This window comes from Tachyglossus aculeatus, chromosome 20 (assembly GCF_015852505.1).
Source record: "Tachyglossus aculeatus isolate mTacAcu1 chromosome 20, mTacAcu1.pri, whole genome shotgun sequence".
Taxonomy (NCBI): domain Eukaryota; kingdom Metazoa; phylum Chordata; class Mammalia; order Monotremata; family Tachyglossidae; genus Tachyglossus; species Tachyglossus aculeatus.
The window spans coordinates 32,284,059-32,299,284 of NC_052085.1; the positions used below are offsets into that span (position 1 = coordinate 32,284,059).

General features: G+C 54.8%; 1 protein-coding gene across 1 annotated transcript in view; it reads right to left on the reverse strand.

The window, feature by feature from the left end:
* Positions 1 to 15,226, reverse strand: part of UVRAG (UV radiation resistance associated) — a 52,457-nt gene that overhangs the window by 19,519 nt on the left and 17,712 nt on the right. The window contains exons 8-13 of the mRNA XM_038762088.1: positions 12,482 to 12,608; positions 7,376 to 7,460; positions 7,033 to 7,120; positions 6,153 to 6,213; positions 5,011 to 5,176; positions 69 to 147 (exon numbers count right to left, since the gene is read on the reverse strand). Coding sequence (XP_038618016.1) covers positions 69 to 147; positions 5,011 to 5,176; positions 6,153 to 6,213; positions 7,033 to 7,120; positions 7,376 to 7,460; positions 12,482 to 12,608 — 606 coding nt within the window. The remainder of the gene's footprint in view (positions 1 to 68; positions 148 to 5,010; positions 5,177 to 6,152; positions 6,214 to 7,032; positions 7,121 to 7,375; positions 7,461 to 12,481; positions 12,609 to 15,226) is intronic.

The following is a 15,226-nucleotide window of genomic DNA, read 5'->3' on the forward strand; positions in this document are numbered from 1 at the left end:
GAGCTCACGCTGGTCTCTCTGAGACCGGGGGAGGTGCCTGAGAGGGAGAGAGGCCGTCAGCAACCTACCTGCGCGATGTTCTTATTCAGAAGGTAAACGCCGTAATCGAACTGCAACTTTTCTCCCCCCTTGGGGTAGAGCGGGAACCTGGAGAGAGGGAGAAGCGTTAGACAACCAGATATCCATCTGGGCTCCGGGTAGCACTGCCCCATGCTGCCACCATCCAAGCTGCTTGACGGTCCAAACTCCCAAGTTGGATTCCTTCCCCTCAACCACTCGCCTCGGGGACCCTGGGCAAGCCCGGGACCCCAACATGGCCTAGTGGATAGAGCACAGGGGTGGGCGTCAGAAGGACATGTGTCCTAATCCCGGCGCCGTCACCTGTCTGCTGTGTGACCTTGATAAAATCACTTAAATTCTCTGGGCCTCAGTTCCCTCATCTGTAAAATGGGGACTAAGGCTGTGAGTCATATGTGGGACAGGGACCATGTTCAACCCAATTATCTTGTATCTACCCCAGTGTTTAGAACAGTAAACTGTTGGGTAGGGACTGTCTCTATATGTTGCCAACTTGTACTTCCCAAGCGCTTAGTACAGAGTTCTGCACACAGCAAGCGCTCAATAAATATGATTGAATTAATGAATTAATTGATCAGAGGAGCGGATGAAGACTCTCTGACCCGCTGGATGGGGGAGCGGGGCCAGCAGGAAAGGGTGTATCCCCTCCACCTCCTCCAGACACAGGCCTGCTCTTAGCTCCCCCAAGCCAGGCCTGAGCAGACTGGGGGCTTTGGATCATCACCGAGATGGGAAAGGCTCAGAACTAAACGTCATGGGCTCTGAGAACCCAAACAGGAGGCTGACTGGCAGGAGTCATGGCAGGAGAAGCTGGGAAGAATTTTATCAAGCTCTCTCCCCCCGCAGCCCAGATAGTCTTCAAAGGCCTGGCTGTTAGAGCAGTTGGCCAGCCCTCACCATGGATGACAGCATCACGCCGTGAAGGCAGAGGTCTGATAATTCACTTAATCATATCAACACAACTGATTTGGCATCTACTGTGTGTCAAGCTCCAATCTGGATGCCTACAGGGTGCAGAGCCTGGTGCTGGGGGCTTGCGGTGTGCCTAGTAATCTCATTCCATCTCCTGGATTGGTCTCCTTCGATTGTGAACCCCCTTTGGGATAAGGACCACCCCCACGCACCGCCCCAGCCCCACAGCACTTATGTACACATCCCTCTGCTCTCCCATTTCCCCTATCTACAATTCATTTGAATGTCTGTCTCCCCATGGCAGACTGTAAACTCCTTGTGGGCAGAGAACGTGCCTACCCACTCTATGGTATTGTCCTCTCCCAACTGCTTTGAACAGTACTCTGCACACACTAAGTGCTCAGTAAATACCATCGATTGATTGATTGGGACTTTGTCTGACCTGATTATCTTCTATCTTCCCCTGCACCCATGACAGTAGTTGGCACAAAATAAGTGCCTAACAAATACCACAATTATTATGGGAGGCAGAAAACTCAGTAACACTGGAGCTGGGCACAAACCAGAGAATCTGACAGTGCCAGAGTCGTTTCCGAAAGGAACTGGGATCTGAAAGGCCAGCACTCAAGGTAAGCCACAATAACTTCTGATTCTTTCAAAGATTTCAGGGAGGGTCAGAGAGAGGAAAGTCGGGGGGGGTTGGATGATCTGTGCTGGGCCACTGGGTGTTAGACATATTTATTACTCTATTTATTTATTTATTTATTTATTTTACTTGTACATTTCTATCCTACTTATTTTATTTTGTTGGTATGTTTGGTTCTGTTCTCTGTCTCCCCCTTTTAGACTGTGAGCCCACTGTTGGGTAGGGACTGTCTCTTTGTGATGCCAATTTGTACTTCCCAAGCGCTTAGTACAGTGCTCTGCACATAGTAAGCGCTCAATAAATACGATTGATTGATTGATTGACTGATTGATTAGACGGCCCATCCCTAAACCTTGAAGGTAGGGGTCCAGGAGGGTGACCAGCACATGGTTCCTCCCAGGTTTCTGCTACCGCTGTTGGGGACAGAATCCCAGGATGGGAGGGCCAGGGTGGGATTGACTTTACGGAGTAGGGGAGGGGAGTTAAGTAGAAAGTGACTTTCACCGGTTAAAGATCATTTGTCAGGCCGACGGTGTCAGGGTCTGAGGCACTCTGGAAAGTCTCACCAGGAACCAGAGGTGGACATGGACTATTTATTTATTTATTTATTTATTATTTATTTATTTTACTTGTACATATCTATTCTATTTATTTTATTTTGTTAGTATGTTTGGTTTTGTTCTCTGTCTCCCCCTTTAAGACTGTGAGCCCACTGTTGGGTAGGGACTGTCTCTATATGTTGCCAATTTGTACTTCCCAAGCGCTTAGTACAGTGCTCTGCACATAGTAAGCGCTCAATAAATACGATTGATGATGATGATGACATGGGCTCCCTGATCACTGCCCGGCTCCTGCCACCCACCCCCGGGGCTCGGATACCGCACATGAGGGGGACGCCCAGGGACCTGGCCCAGTCACGGCCCCCAGGAGCCACCACAACGACTAGGACCATCCCGTCGGCCCGACTGCGCTTCCTCAGATCCAAACTCACTCTGCCACGTTGGCCCGGTCGCTCAGAGCTGAGCCTGAACCCGCACTCTCCCGTCATCGAAATCTCATTCTATTTTACGGCCTCCTATTTGTTACTGGTCTAACCTCTCCCTGCTCAACATCACACGACAGCTTCGATATTTGCCTGGCCTCGCCATAAACATGCCGGTCCTTCTGGCTCAGTCAGATGTTAACAGTTAAGGGAGGCTAAAGGGACCTCCGCTCCAGAACTTTCCTTCAGACTCTCCGTCCGCTCTCACACCACCTCAGGCCGAACATCTTTATAGCTTTATGCGGTGATTTAACAACTCCGCCCTTCGTAGCCAGAAAGATCAGACACATATGTATCGATGCGCCCCAAGTGCTGCTGACTGCTTTTCATTTTCCAACCAACCACCTGACTCTCCAACACACTGAGCGCTAAGGTTTTTGCAAGCAATTGGCAGACTTTTAACGGTGTTCGCCTGTTTCTCATTCCGAACGGAGCACACTGCTCGGCTCGGCCAAGGAGCCTCGACCAGGCCACCCTGCGAACCCTAAACTGGAAGGTGACAGGAGACCCAGAGAGTTGTTGAGTTCTGGCAGTTTGGAATTCTATCGGCCGGTCGTTTCAGAATACCAAGCCCAGCTCCCACTCCCAAACTGGCTACGGACGGATGCCGGAGAGCCAGACCCTGCTCCGGGAGATAGCATGATCACAAACACTGGGATGCGGAGCAGGATGACAAAGTTGCTGCGAGATGCCTATGGAGCCTGGGGGTCAGGAAAACCATTTCCCATCCTTGCAGCAGTGGCCAGAGTATTGCTTAAGCAGCCCGCACTATCCAGCGCTCAGAACAGTGCTTTGCACATAGTAAGCGCTTAATAAATGCCATCATTATTATTACTATTATTATACCAAGCTCCTGGGAAAGTACTAAAGCAATAATGAGAATTGTGGCATTAGCTAAGCGCTTACTACGTGCTAAGCTCTGAGCGCTGGGGTGGATGTCACACAGTCAGATCGGACACAGTCTCTGTCCCACATGGGGCTCATAGTCCAAGGGGGAGGGAGAACAAGAAGTGAATCCCTAAGCTCGTCCTCTAGACTGCAAGACTGCTGTGGGAAGGGAATGCGTCTACCGACTCTGCTATAATATACTCTCCCAAGCGCTTAGTACAATGCTTTGCACACAGTTAGCACTCACTATGACTGATTTTACAGATGGGAAAAAAGAGGCCCAGAGAATGAAGTAACTTGCCCGAGATCACCAAGTAGGCCAGTGGCAGAGCTGGAAACAGGACCCAGATCCCAACTCCCAGGCCTGGCTTCTTTTCCACCAGGTCATGCGGCTTCTCCAGTGACGTATTCTCTGCCCCCAAGGAGATGAGCCAAATGCAGAAGCCAGAAATGTGTGTTTGTAAACAGAGTTATCAAAATAAATAAGAGTCCGGTTGAAGAAATGAATATATACAGGTGCCAAGAATTAGCGTCAGTAAATTCCTAAGTGCTAGGATAGCTCAGGGGGGTTAGATGATTTGGGCTGCTGGGAATGAATTGGGGAAGGCCTGTTGGAGGAGGTGGGATTTCAGGATGGATCTGAGTTCGGGGGAGTCTGGGTCTGATGGGTTTTGGGAGGGAGGGAGTTCCAGCCTGGGAGAACAGCATGAGCGAGGGGACGGAGGAGGGAGAGGCCAGAGCGAGCTACAGTGAAAGGCCGAATGGGAGGAGCAAAGAGGAACAGCTGGGTAGATGGGCCTACATGGCTCAGTGGAAAGAGCCTGGGCTTTGGAGTCAGAGGTCACGGGTTCAAATCCCGGCTCTGCCAATTGTCAGCTGGGTGACTTTGGGCAAGTCACTGCACTTCTCTGGGCCTCAGTGACCTCATCTGTAAAATGGGGATTAAGACTGTGAGCCCCTCGTGGGACAACCTGATCACCTTGTAACCTCCCCAGAGCTTGGAACAGTGCTTTGCACATAGTAAGCGCTTAATAAATGCCATTATTATTATTTAGCGCTTAGAACAGTGCTTTGCACATAGTAAGCGCTTAACAAATACCATTATTATTATTATCATTATGGGAAAGAGGGGCAAGTTGATGGAGAGCCCGGAAGCTGAGTGGAAGGGCTGAGGACTTGTGAGGTGGGACCCGGTGGAGAGGTTCCAGGAGACGCAGAATGCCTTGGTTTCCTGAGCCCCTGCCTTTCCAACGGATCTCTAGCTCGTCTCCGCCTTAGCCTCAACCCTATCGCTGGGCAGGCCCCCAGTGACTTCCGCTACAACCGGGAGCCGAATCCCCAATTCCCAAGCCACCACCTCCTCACTGGAACGAAGTCCGGCTCTGCGCACCCCCCCTCCCCACCAGGGGCCTGCCGGGAAGGGGGTGCAAAAAGTATCACGTACTCGCGCTCTTTATCAGCCAGCTTGTCATTGATGTTGTCTTTGATGGCGGACCGGGAGCCCTTGTGGACAACGGGGTACCGGAGTGGCCCTTGGAGGAAGAAGGAGATCATGGAGACCAGGTGGGCAGTGTAGCCCAGGGCCACCGCAATGCTGCTGTCATCTCTCGCTGCAAAGGGAACACAAGAGGGCAAGCGCCGTGTGAAAACCTGGCTACCTTTTCATTCTTCTCTCTGTCTTCCCTTCTTCGGGAAGGAGCTCCTGCTGCGACCTGGCATCCCCTATATGTTGGCTCACTGGGAAGAGCCCGGGCTTTGGAGTCAGAGGCCGTGGGTTCAAATCCCAGATCCGCCAATCGGCAGCTGTGGGACTTTGGGCAAGTCACTTCACTTCTCTGGGCCTCAGTTACCTCATCTGTAAAACGGGGATTAAGACGGTGAGCCCCAAGTGGGACAACCTGATCACCTTGTATCCTCCCCAGCGCTTAGAACAGTGGTTTGCGCATAGTAAGCGCTTAACAAATGCCGTCATTATTATTATTTATTATTACTGTACTTCCCAAGCACTTAGTGCAGTGCTCTGCACACAGTAAGCGCTCAATAAATACGAATGAATGAATGAATCCCCGCTTCTACACTGTGAGCCCATTGTTGGGTAGGGACTGTATATGTTGCCAACTTGTACTTCCCAAGCGCTTAGTACAGTGCTCTGCACACAGTAAGTGCTCAATAAATACAACTGAATGAATGAATGAAATCTTGTGTGGTTTTCCTCTCTCTCTCTCCAACTGCCTTCCCCATCGCCCCACCCGGCTAGTCTTAAGTTGATTCTAAAGCCCAGACGCAGCACGTTTCACCTGCCTCTAAAGGCCTCAAACGCCTGAAATGATTCTGCTCCAAAGTGCAAACACTCCTCAGTGCCAAGTCCAGGCCAGGGGACCCCAGGGTTCAGGGAAGGAGGAAAGATGGGGTGCTGCAAACAGAACTGAAAGGGAGTCTGCTGTGCCAGGATCATGCACCCATACCCCTGCCTCCCAGCCATCTCCTACTTTCCGCTCTGCTCCCAGCCCGGTTTCCCCGCTCCCTGGATCTGGTCTGCCCTCGTGCCCCACAGTCCACCCCGTGGCAGAGAGAAGAGCGGAATACCTTGGAAGTCTTCTGAATTGGGCAGCTTGACCCCGCAGACAAAATAATCCTTCTGCTCGTTCTGCGGATCGAGGAGGAGACACTCGTCAGGAGGCGAGCAATGCTGGGCTGAGCTAAATCGGGCCAAACACCCATCGCCGCCACTGCTGCTGCCTTTCCTGGGCCCGCGGCTACAGGTCACTTGCCCAACTCTGTTGTCGGGGCCAAGTGGGGTTCCCCGGCAGATTGAAACCCAACAATGAGTCACTGCTGAAGGGTCCAGTTGGCCCCACCGGGTGAGGGCCACGTCAAATTCCTCCCCTGGACCTGACTCCAGGGTGCAAAATAGCACCTGATGTCAGAAATGCCCCCCAAACCAATCAGCAATTGGTCTGTGACCTGGTTCACCTGGGGGACCAGGAGACCCAGGCTGTCCACCACTCCAGGTTTCCCCGGGTCCGCATCTGTGTCTGCCACAATGCTACCTTGGATTCGGCTGGGTTCATGGAGGATGGCCCGTCGGGTCATCCGAACCATCCGCTGGCCACTGAGTCCCATGGGAAGGTCCAGCCAGCTCCCCTCAATGCTTGGCCAAGGACATACTGTCTCATAGCTTGCCCGCGGCCTCGAGGCTAAACAAGCACTGGTTGGGTTTTGGGGGTCAGGGTGCTAGGGGTGGCTCGCTACACGCCCAGCTAGCCCACGGAACCATGCGGTCACCAGAGTCCAAATCCTCGGTAGCCTCTGGCCAGATGGAATCCAACAAGAAGCGGTCAGCAGGACCCCCTCTGGCCCCGGTGGTGCCTCTGCCCCTCCCTGGCTGCCCATGGTCCAGTTTGTCCTCGGGGCTGACCTCTGGGCGGGCCGGGAGAAGGCGCGGCGGACAGGGGTGGGGACGTACCAGGTCAATGGGGTAGATGTATGCGAGCTCCGACAGCAGCTGACGGCAGCGGACGGTCAGCTGAGCGTTGGTCTTCAGGAACTGCTCTCTGTGCGGGAGGGGGAAAGGGGGAACTGTCAGGATTGGGGATCCCCACCCCAGCCAGCCCCTCCAGCCTTCAGCGCTGAGGGCTAGTTTCTGGGGACTAGGGGGCAGCGGGCGAGGGCACAGCAGAGCAGTGGGGAGCGGCCTCGGGGTGCCTTGCGGAGGGCTTGGGAGTGGGCAACCACAGGGTAGCCGGCTGCTGGCTGAGCGACCCTGGGAGGGTGGGCCACTGGCAGGTGCTTGGCAGTGCTGTGCTCACCTCTTGGCCGTGCATGCCTTTCTGAGCTCCCGCAGGGCCTCCTGATGCAGTCGGAGCTTCAGGCGCTCTGCCTCGAACGCACTGCCTGCGGGGAGATGGGGTAGCTCAGTCAGCAGTGCGGCGCAAGGAAAACAGCCAGGAGGAAGCACTCCCCGCCACTGGGGCAGCACCCCGGCACGGGGCAGTCACGGGCAGAGCGGGCGGTCCTCTGATTCCCAGGCCCGTGCCCTTTCCACTAGGCCCTGCTGCTTCTCCCCACTTCCTCCCTTCAGGAGCTTCTCAGGGCGGGCAGGAAACTCTCTCAGGTCCACCTCATTTCTTCCCTGGCCCCCTGACCAGCTGGCAGACGTTTGGACAGACAGGCGGTCTCAATGATGTGCATCTAGCTTTATTTCTATTTATTCTGATGACTTGACACCTGTCCACATGTTTTGTTTTGCTGTCTGTCTCCCCCTTCTAGACTGTGAGCCCGATGTTGGGTAGGGACCGTCTCTATATGTTGCTGACTTGTACTTCCCAAGCGCTTAGTAGAGTGCTCAGCACACAGTAAGCGCCCAATAAATACGATTGAATGAATGAATGAATAAGCTGCCGAGAATGAGGTTCAGTTCTCCCAGTCGTGCTCCCCGAAGCCGGCCCCACAGGAGGTGCCACGTATCCGAACAACAATCACCCCGAGTCCCACAAATGTTTCCAAGTCGGATGCTCAGGCGCCCATCAGAAAGGTCTGGTTGTCAAGCCACAACCGTGCTCTCCGGGCCTGGGCGGGCCAGGGAGGAGCAGCGTGGCTTTATGGAATGAGCAGAGGCTTGGGAATGAGAGGATGTGGGTCCTAATCCCGGCTCCACAACTCTGTCTGCTCTCTGACCCTGGGCAAGTCATTTCTCAGTGCCCCAGTTACCTCATCGGTAAAATAAGGTTTAGAGGTGTGAGCCCCATGGGGCACATGGACTGTGTCCACCTTGATTAGCTCATATGTGCCCCAGCACTTAGTATAGTTTCTGGCACATAGTAAGCACTTAAATACCATTAAAAAAAATGATACACGTCAGCCAGGGCTGTAGGGTAGCTGAAAGCAGGGAGACGGCAGCGGCAGACCAATCAGCTTGGTGGTCTCCATTACAGAAAGGCTTTGACCAGAAGCCTCCAGAGGATCATGAGACTCGGAGGAAAAAGCAGAAACGGCGCCCAGCCCTGCAAATGGCAAATGTCTCAGCGGTGCAACAGGGGGTTGTCTTTGTGCGTGTGTGTGTCCAGTAGGGTTTGGGCTTTTCAGTCCACCCACACCCAGAAGGGGGTAAATTAGATTGCCAGCAATTTCAGCCACCAGCCACTGTGCTGGATGACACAGGCTGCTAGACACTGGGGAGTCCTCAGGGAAGGCCTCCTGGAGGAGGTGGGGTTTTTTCGGGGGTGCTGAAACCGTCCCGGCCGAGCGAAGAAGGCAGGCAGGGCTAGGTTGAACCGAGACGCGGGCCAAGTGAGGCAGCCCAAAGCAGGCTGGCCTGCACACTCAGCCAGAAACCTGGCAGCCTGAGTGTCTGACAAGGAAGTGGGAAGAGAGGAGGTGGAGAGCTGGCATAAGCATAGGCTTTTAGTCTGCGAGGGTTTCTAACACGCCTGATGCTCGCAGCATCTATGCTCTCTGGGGATTTAAGGATTTCGCCCCCCAGAATATTAACAAAGTCCAGAGAAGCCAGAAGCAAAAAGCTGGGGTTTGGGCACCTTCCTTGCTGGGAATGAAAAGGAGTCATGCTGCAAGGTGAACCCAACAGGGATTCAGTGGCAGTGGGAGTTCAACAGGGCGGCACTTTCATCCATTCGATCGTACTTATTGAGCGCTTACTGTGTGCAGAGCACTGTACTAAATGTTTGGAAAGTACAATTTGGCATGACCCAAGGACTGCCACTGAATCTGCATTTACTCGGTCGAGTGGTCACCCCACAAGCCTCAATGCCCCTGCGATCAAGACCTGGCTAGCTGGTTCTTCTAGCCACTCCAGTCTTTGGGCCCCCCTTGCCTGCCTCGAGCCAAGCAGGAAACAGATGCCCGAGGCTCTTAGGGAGGGCCAGGCCCCTGATGCCAAGCTCCCAGAGGGCAGGTCAGAGATCAGGGACAGGATTGGTGGGGCCCACACCCGCTAGTCTGCTAATGTGGCAAAAACCCTTCTATGGCATCACACCTCCTGCAGATGCCCCCGGGCTCCTCCAGAGCCCCGAGGAGGATCTCCCCGCTGGACCAAGGCCGCACCCAATCCTGAACCTGCCGCAGCATGTGGGGCTGCCCTGCATCCTGAATGACAGGATGCTGACAGACGGGGCACTGACGGACATGGAGCTGACACCCGGGAAAGTTCCGGCTGGCACCCGGGAGGGTCCTGCCGGGCTGGAGTGAGTGACAGCCCGGCACTGGCGGATGCTTGTCACGCGCTTGGTGCCCGCCCACCAAGCCAGTCAGTGACCCGTCCCTCCAAGAGCCTTGGTGGCGGCACCAGGAACCCAGATGCTGATTGACAGCTTCAGTAACATCAGGGACTCAATCCTACTCGCCAGGGAGGTGTTATGAAGTGGAATGTTACCATCAATCTGTCAAAGTTTTCTTTGAAAAAAGGGCCGGCAAACACCCCCAAAATGTCCAGATGCCTGGAAAAACATTTACGCCGTGGAAGATGGAGCACGGCTGACCAGCTGATTCTCTAATGTGCGCTTTACAGGGGAGGGTAGACGGCTCTGGCTCTCTGATGTGGTTTCAGAGATATTCGGGGACCATGAGAAACAAAGGAAGATCGAGAAGCACCCAGGACCGAGAGTCAGCCTGAACTCATGGAAAAATGAAATGGTTCATCCTCGAGTACCCCACTTGTCACTCCGAGTGCCCCCTGCTCCCTCTCCCTCCCCACAACCTCTCCAACCCACACCAAGGGGGTGGCTTCCTCCTCCCCTTGCCCATCCACACACCAGCACATTTGTCTGAGCACTGGAGGCAAAGGCATCTGCTGAACCTCCTGAAAGCAATGGGACAGTGACATACGGGGGTCCCCTCACCCCCTCTCCTGGCTGAGCGAACCCCTGGAGCTGCCCAACAGTATTCACAGGGCCCTAAAACCCTCCACTTTTTCTGCCTAGAAACGGGTGAGAATTGGAGACCTCCACCAAGTGAACCCCAATCCTCCACCCCTTCGACTGCTGCCACCACCCCCTGGCTCTCAGATGGGCACTAAAACAGCGAGGGGATCGTTTCGGGTGCAGCCAGCAGGCCTCTCACCTGAGGTTGGCTGCTCGGCACTCAGAGGCGTCTCACCTTCCTCCCCGTCCCTCTGCTTCCCCTACAAATGCATCTCTCTGGCCCCCAGGAATCCCTTAAGCCCCATTTCTGAAAGGAGGCATGAAGTCAGAGCTCTTTCTGGCTCTTGATTAGAAAAACTGAAAGCATTTTAATGAATCAATTGGGTGACAAATGAGAGAACTGTGATCCAAACACCACTTTCTCCTGTCTTTTAATACGTTCACTTTCTCAGGACCCTTTCTACTTTTCTGCCATGTCCTGGGGCATCCTCTGGCCCATTCTCTTCAGCCTTCTCTGGGGTGTCCCAGGAGCCAGTTCACCCCTCCAGATCAATTGATGGTATTTATTGAACACTTAACTGTGTACAGAGCACTGTACTAAGCGCTTGGGAGAATACAATATAACAGGATTGGTAGACGTGCTTCCTGACCACAATGAGCACCATCAGGGTCTGCGGAGGCCAGGGTAGAACTCCTGCCAGTTGTCATGACCATCTCCCCAGTCAGGGGTCGGAGCTCCGCTTCTCTGGGATCCCAGCCTCAGAACCCCAACCTGGAGGATCTTTCACTTGCATCCTGTTCCCAGGATTGCTCAGCAATTCCACCCCCAACTTAAGGTGGCTGGCTGGTGGGCTTCTTCCTCCCCCTGCACACTTTCTAACCCCTTCCTCCTTCCCAAATCCATCCCTGTGACTGGCTAGGTTCCAGGTGGAGTCACCAGCTGAATGCCTTCTGCTTTTATGATGAAAGTGCTAATCTTCCTCTGGAAGGCCTGCTTACCTTTCCTTCTCTCCCCCGCCCCACCAGAAACACCTTCAGATCCTCAGGGAAGCCCATTTGGGAAGGCTGCTGCCATAGTTGGGCTTTCCTTCCAGATGGAGGGAGGGAGGTTTTAGGAGTGGGTTTCCACCTGTTCCAGCAACGGCCCAACCTCTATGAGTGGAACTAACTCCCGACGTCTCAACTCTGAGGGAAGACACCATCTTTGCCACACTTACACGGAACTTTACTATCAACCCCAGTTCCTCCTCTGGAGGAGTCAAGTTCCAGTAGTGTGCAGCAGCAGCTCAAGGTGATTAGCAATGGTTAGAGCAGATTTGACAGATCCCTCACCACCTTCAAAGCCTTCCTAAAAATCCACCTGCCCCAGGAGGCTTCCCCTGATTGATCCCTACCATCCTGGCCAGGCCTCTCCCCATCCAACTCCTCCAGGCCTGCTCCAAATGACCTCCACCTTCCTGGCAAGGGCAACCGCAGCCACCACCTTCAGGAGGCCTCCACCTTACGTTAATATCTGTTCCCTCTTCTAGGCTGTACACTCATTATAGGCAGGGAATGTGCCTATTAATTCTGCTGTATTGCACTCTCCCAAGCACTCAGTACAGTGCCCTGCACTTAGCAAATGCTCAGTACATACCATTGATTGACACCCCTCCACCTTCACAATCAGGTTGTTTCCAAGCCGCCTTTAGCAAACCACGCTGTATCCCTTGGATGTATACATTCTTTGGAAGATTTTGAAGTCAGCGGCTGTTCCTGTATTTTCCCCACGAGTCCCCACCGTTTGCAATCCATGAGGGTCCTGGTTTCTCCCTTCGGACCACAGGTCCTCCTGGGTCCCCTGCTTCCATCACCCAGACCGGCCGGCACGTCATACCGAACGGACGGCCGGTTCCATAGCCGAGCCTCTCTCCCCAGATGACTCTCCCGGCATCGCCTGCTCAGATCCGGCGGGAGGGGAGGCATGGGGTTGGGATACGGGGTAAAGAGACAGGGTGACCAAGGGCCCCACTCTCCTGCTTGCATTATCTCCCTCCTCACCTTGGTCCCGCAATGTCAGCTGCTGCTTCTGTAATTGGGCCACCTCGCGCCCCAGGACTCGCTGTTGTCGCTCCAGCTCATTCTGGAGGACCAGAATCTTCAGTCGAAGGCACTCGCTCTCTTTTTTCTGAAAAAAAAAAAAAGACAAGATGGAGAAACTCGGCTTGAGAGAATCTTACATGACGGACGGTGTAGGCAAGGAAATTAATAGCCGACATCCTCCCACATCCAGGCGTGGAGGAGTCCACTGGGGACTAGTGGTAGTAGGAAGAGTAAAACAGGCCCCCGAACTCCACGGCCCTGCCCAGCAGAGGCCAAGGACCCGGGCCCATCTCCTCTGGCCACACACTGGCAGGGCTGGAGAAGCCAGGGCCTGGGCTTCCCGTCCACAGGGAGTCAGAGCCCCTGGAGTGTGTGGCGTGACACCACGGCGGTAGTGACTGGGCAGAGTTCCCGCGCTCAGCGAGTTGATTTCCTGGCCAAGGAGCTGAGACCCGACACAGATAACAAACCCAGATGTGGCAGACAGAACTGACAACTCTGGGACTGTGTGAGAGGGAAGAGGGGGGCAGGACCTGGGGGCTGGGGGTTGGAAAATGCATTGGGTTAATGAGAAGAGACTTCTTGGAGATGAAATTCACAGGGAGAGAGGAATGCCGGACGGCAGGGAGGGGGGAAGGAGGCCGGAGGGAGGGGGTGGGGAGGAAGATGGGGAGACAGCGGCAGAGGGGAAGAAGATGATTGCGGCTGGGGGAAGTAGGGAGGAGGGTCTCCCCACGCATCCAGAGAAGCTGGGGAAGGGCTCAGTGCAAGCAGGCCAGAGGGCGAGGCCTAGCCGAGCCAACGAGAAGGCTCAGTCTGGCAGTGGCCAGAGTGTGCAGGCTGGGGCTAGGAGGGAGCAGATGGCCAGCGGGAAGGGTGGGTCCGGCGAACCCCAAATTCCTGCTGGATCTGGAGGGGAGAGGGTGTTGGGGGAGGCGGGGAATGGCAGAACCATCACAGCGGGCAAGGAAAGTGATTCTGGCAGCAACGTGCAAAGGTTTGGACTGGTAATTTCTCACCCCAAATATTTTCTTCCCCCAACGTGGGCCGTCACTGATTCCAAACAGATGGCAAGATCATCTGGGGAAGCCGTCAGGCGGAGCAAGCCGGCCGAGGAGCGGACATCTAGCGTGCCCGAGGCCGGCGGGCCAGAGTCCGAGTGCTCCCTCCTGGGTCCCGGTGAGACCGGCAGGCCACGTGGGCAGGTGTTAACATCAAGGACGTGAGAATGGGATTCCAGCGAGAAAAAACTGAAGGCAATTTTGGCAGGGAAAGGTGGGAGAGACTGGAGAGCCCCGAGGCCAGCAGGTGGGAATGAGCCCACTTCAGGACGCAGAACCCGTGGTGATCACAGGGAACGAGCCCACATCAGATCACGAGTGGCCACCGGGAAAGAAGCCCATGCCAGACTGCAGTGCCCGGGGGCGGCTACAGGGAACGAGCCTACATCAGGCCACAGTTACCAGAGAATAAAGACAGCGAGGCCTAGTGGACAGAGCATGGGCCTGGGAGTGAGAAGAACCTGGGTTCCAATCCTGCTCCGCCACTTGTCTGACCTTCGGAAGTCATTTCACTTCTCTGTGCTTCAGTTCCCTCCTCTGTAAAATGGGAATGAAGACTGTGAGCCCCATGTGGGAAATGGACTGTGTCCAACCGGATTATTTTGTATCTTCCCCAGCGCTTAAAACAGCGCTGGCATATCAAAAGCACTTAACAAATACCATTAGAAAAAAAAAGAAAAAAAAGGGTGGATATGGGAAAGAAGCCCTAGACAAACAGCAGTGCCAGGGCGGCTACAGGGAATGAGCCCATCAAACTGCAGTGCCCAGGGAGTGGACATGGGAAAGACACCCACGCCAAACTGCAGTGTCCAAGGGTGATTACAGGAAATGAGCCCACACCAGGCTGCAGCACCCGAGGAAGGCCGTGGGGAAAGTGCCCACGCCAGACGCAGCATCTGAGGGTGGCCCCATGGTGCCCAGGCACTGAGGAAAATTCACAGTCCAAATGCAATTCTCCAGTTGAAAGCTGGCAGGCCATGGGCAGTCCCTTCTTCTAAGCTCTCCCCTGTCTCGTGGTTGTTGGCCGGAACCGTCCAGCAGCTCCAGGGGAGCCGGATGGAACATTCTTCCCAAAATCGGTGGAGGGAAGCAACCCCGTGTCGAGGAGAAGAAAGCAGCTCCCAGCAGTCTCTGCTCGGGAACGTGTCCAGCCATCCCGGCCGGTCGCTCCGTTCTGCTCTGGGGAACTGTCACCGCCCGCCCGGGATTAGGGAAAACAGCAGGAAACATGCGTTTCCCAGCCAGAGGCCTAGCTCGAGCTGCCAGAGAGCAGGATCAGGCATCTGCGGGGCTGGCCTCAGGCCAGGGAAATGGGGAGAATAAAGCCTCTGTGGAGAAGGGCCTGTCCTGGGCAGAGGCTTCAGTATACATGGCCTTTCAGGGTTCCCGGCTGCGGGGGAGGAGGAAAGTGTGTTTGGTTTGGTGAGAGGTGGGGAGGGAGGGCAGTGGGAAACCCAGCTGACCAAGATGGACTTGAGGGAGCCGAGGGCAGCCGAGTCGAACCCAGAGAGGCCAGAGGAACAGCTCTCCAACCCTCAGACACACTGGCCAGCCAGGGTGCCCTCCCGCTGCTGGCCAAGTTCAAGCTCTGGGACCCAGGAGTCCCCCTCTCCAGCCCAAAGGGCAGAGGCATCGCTCGCTA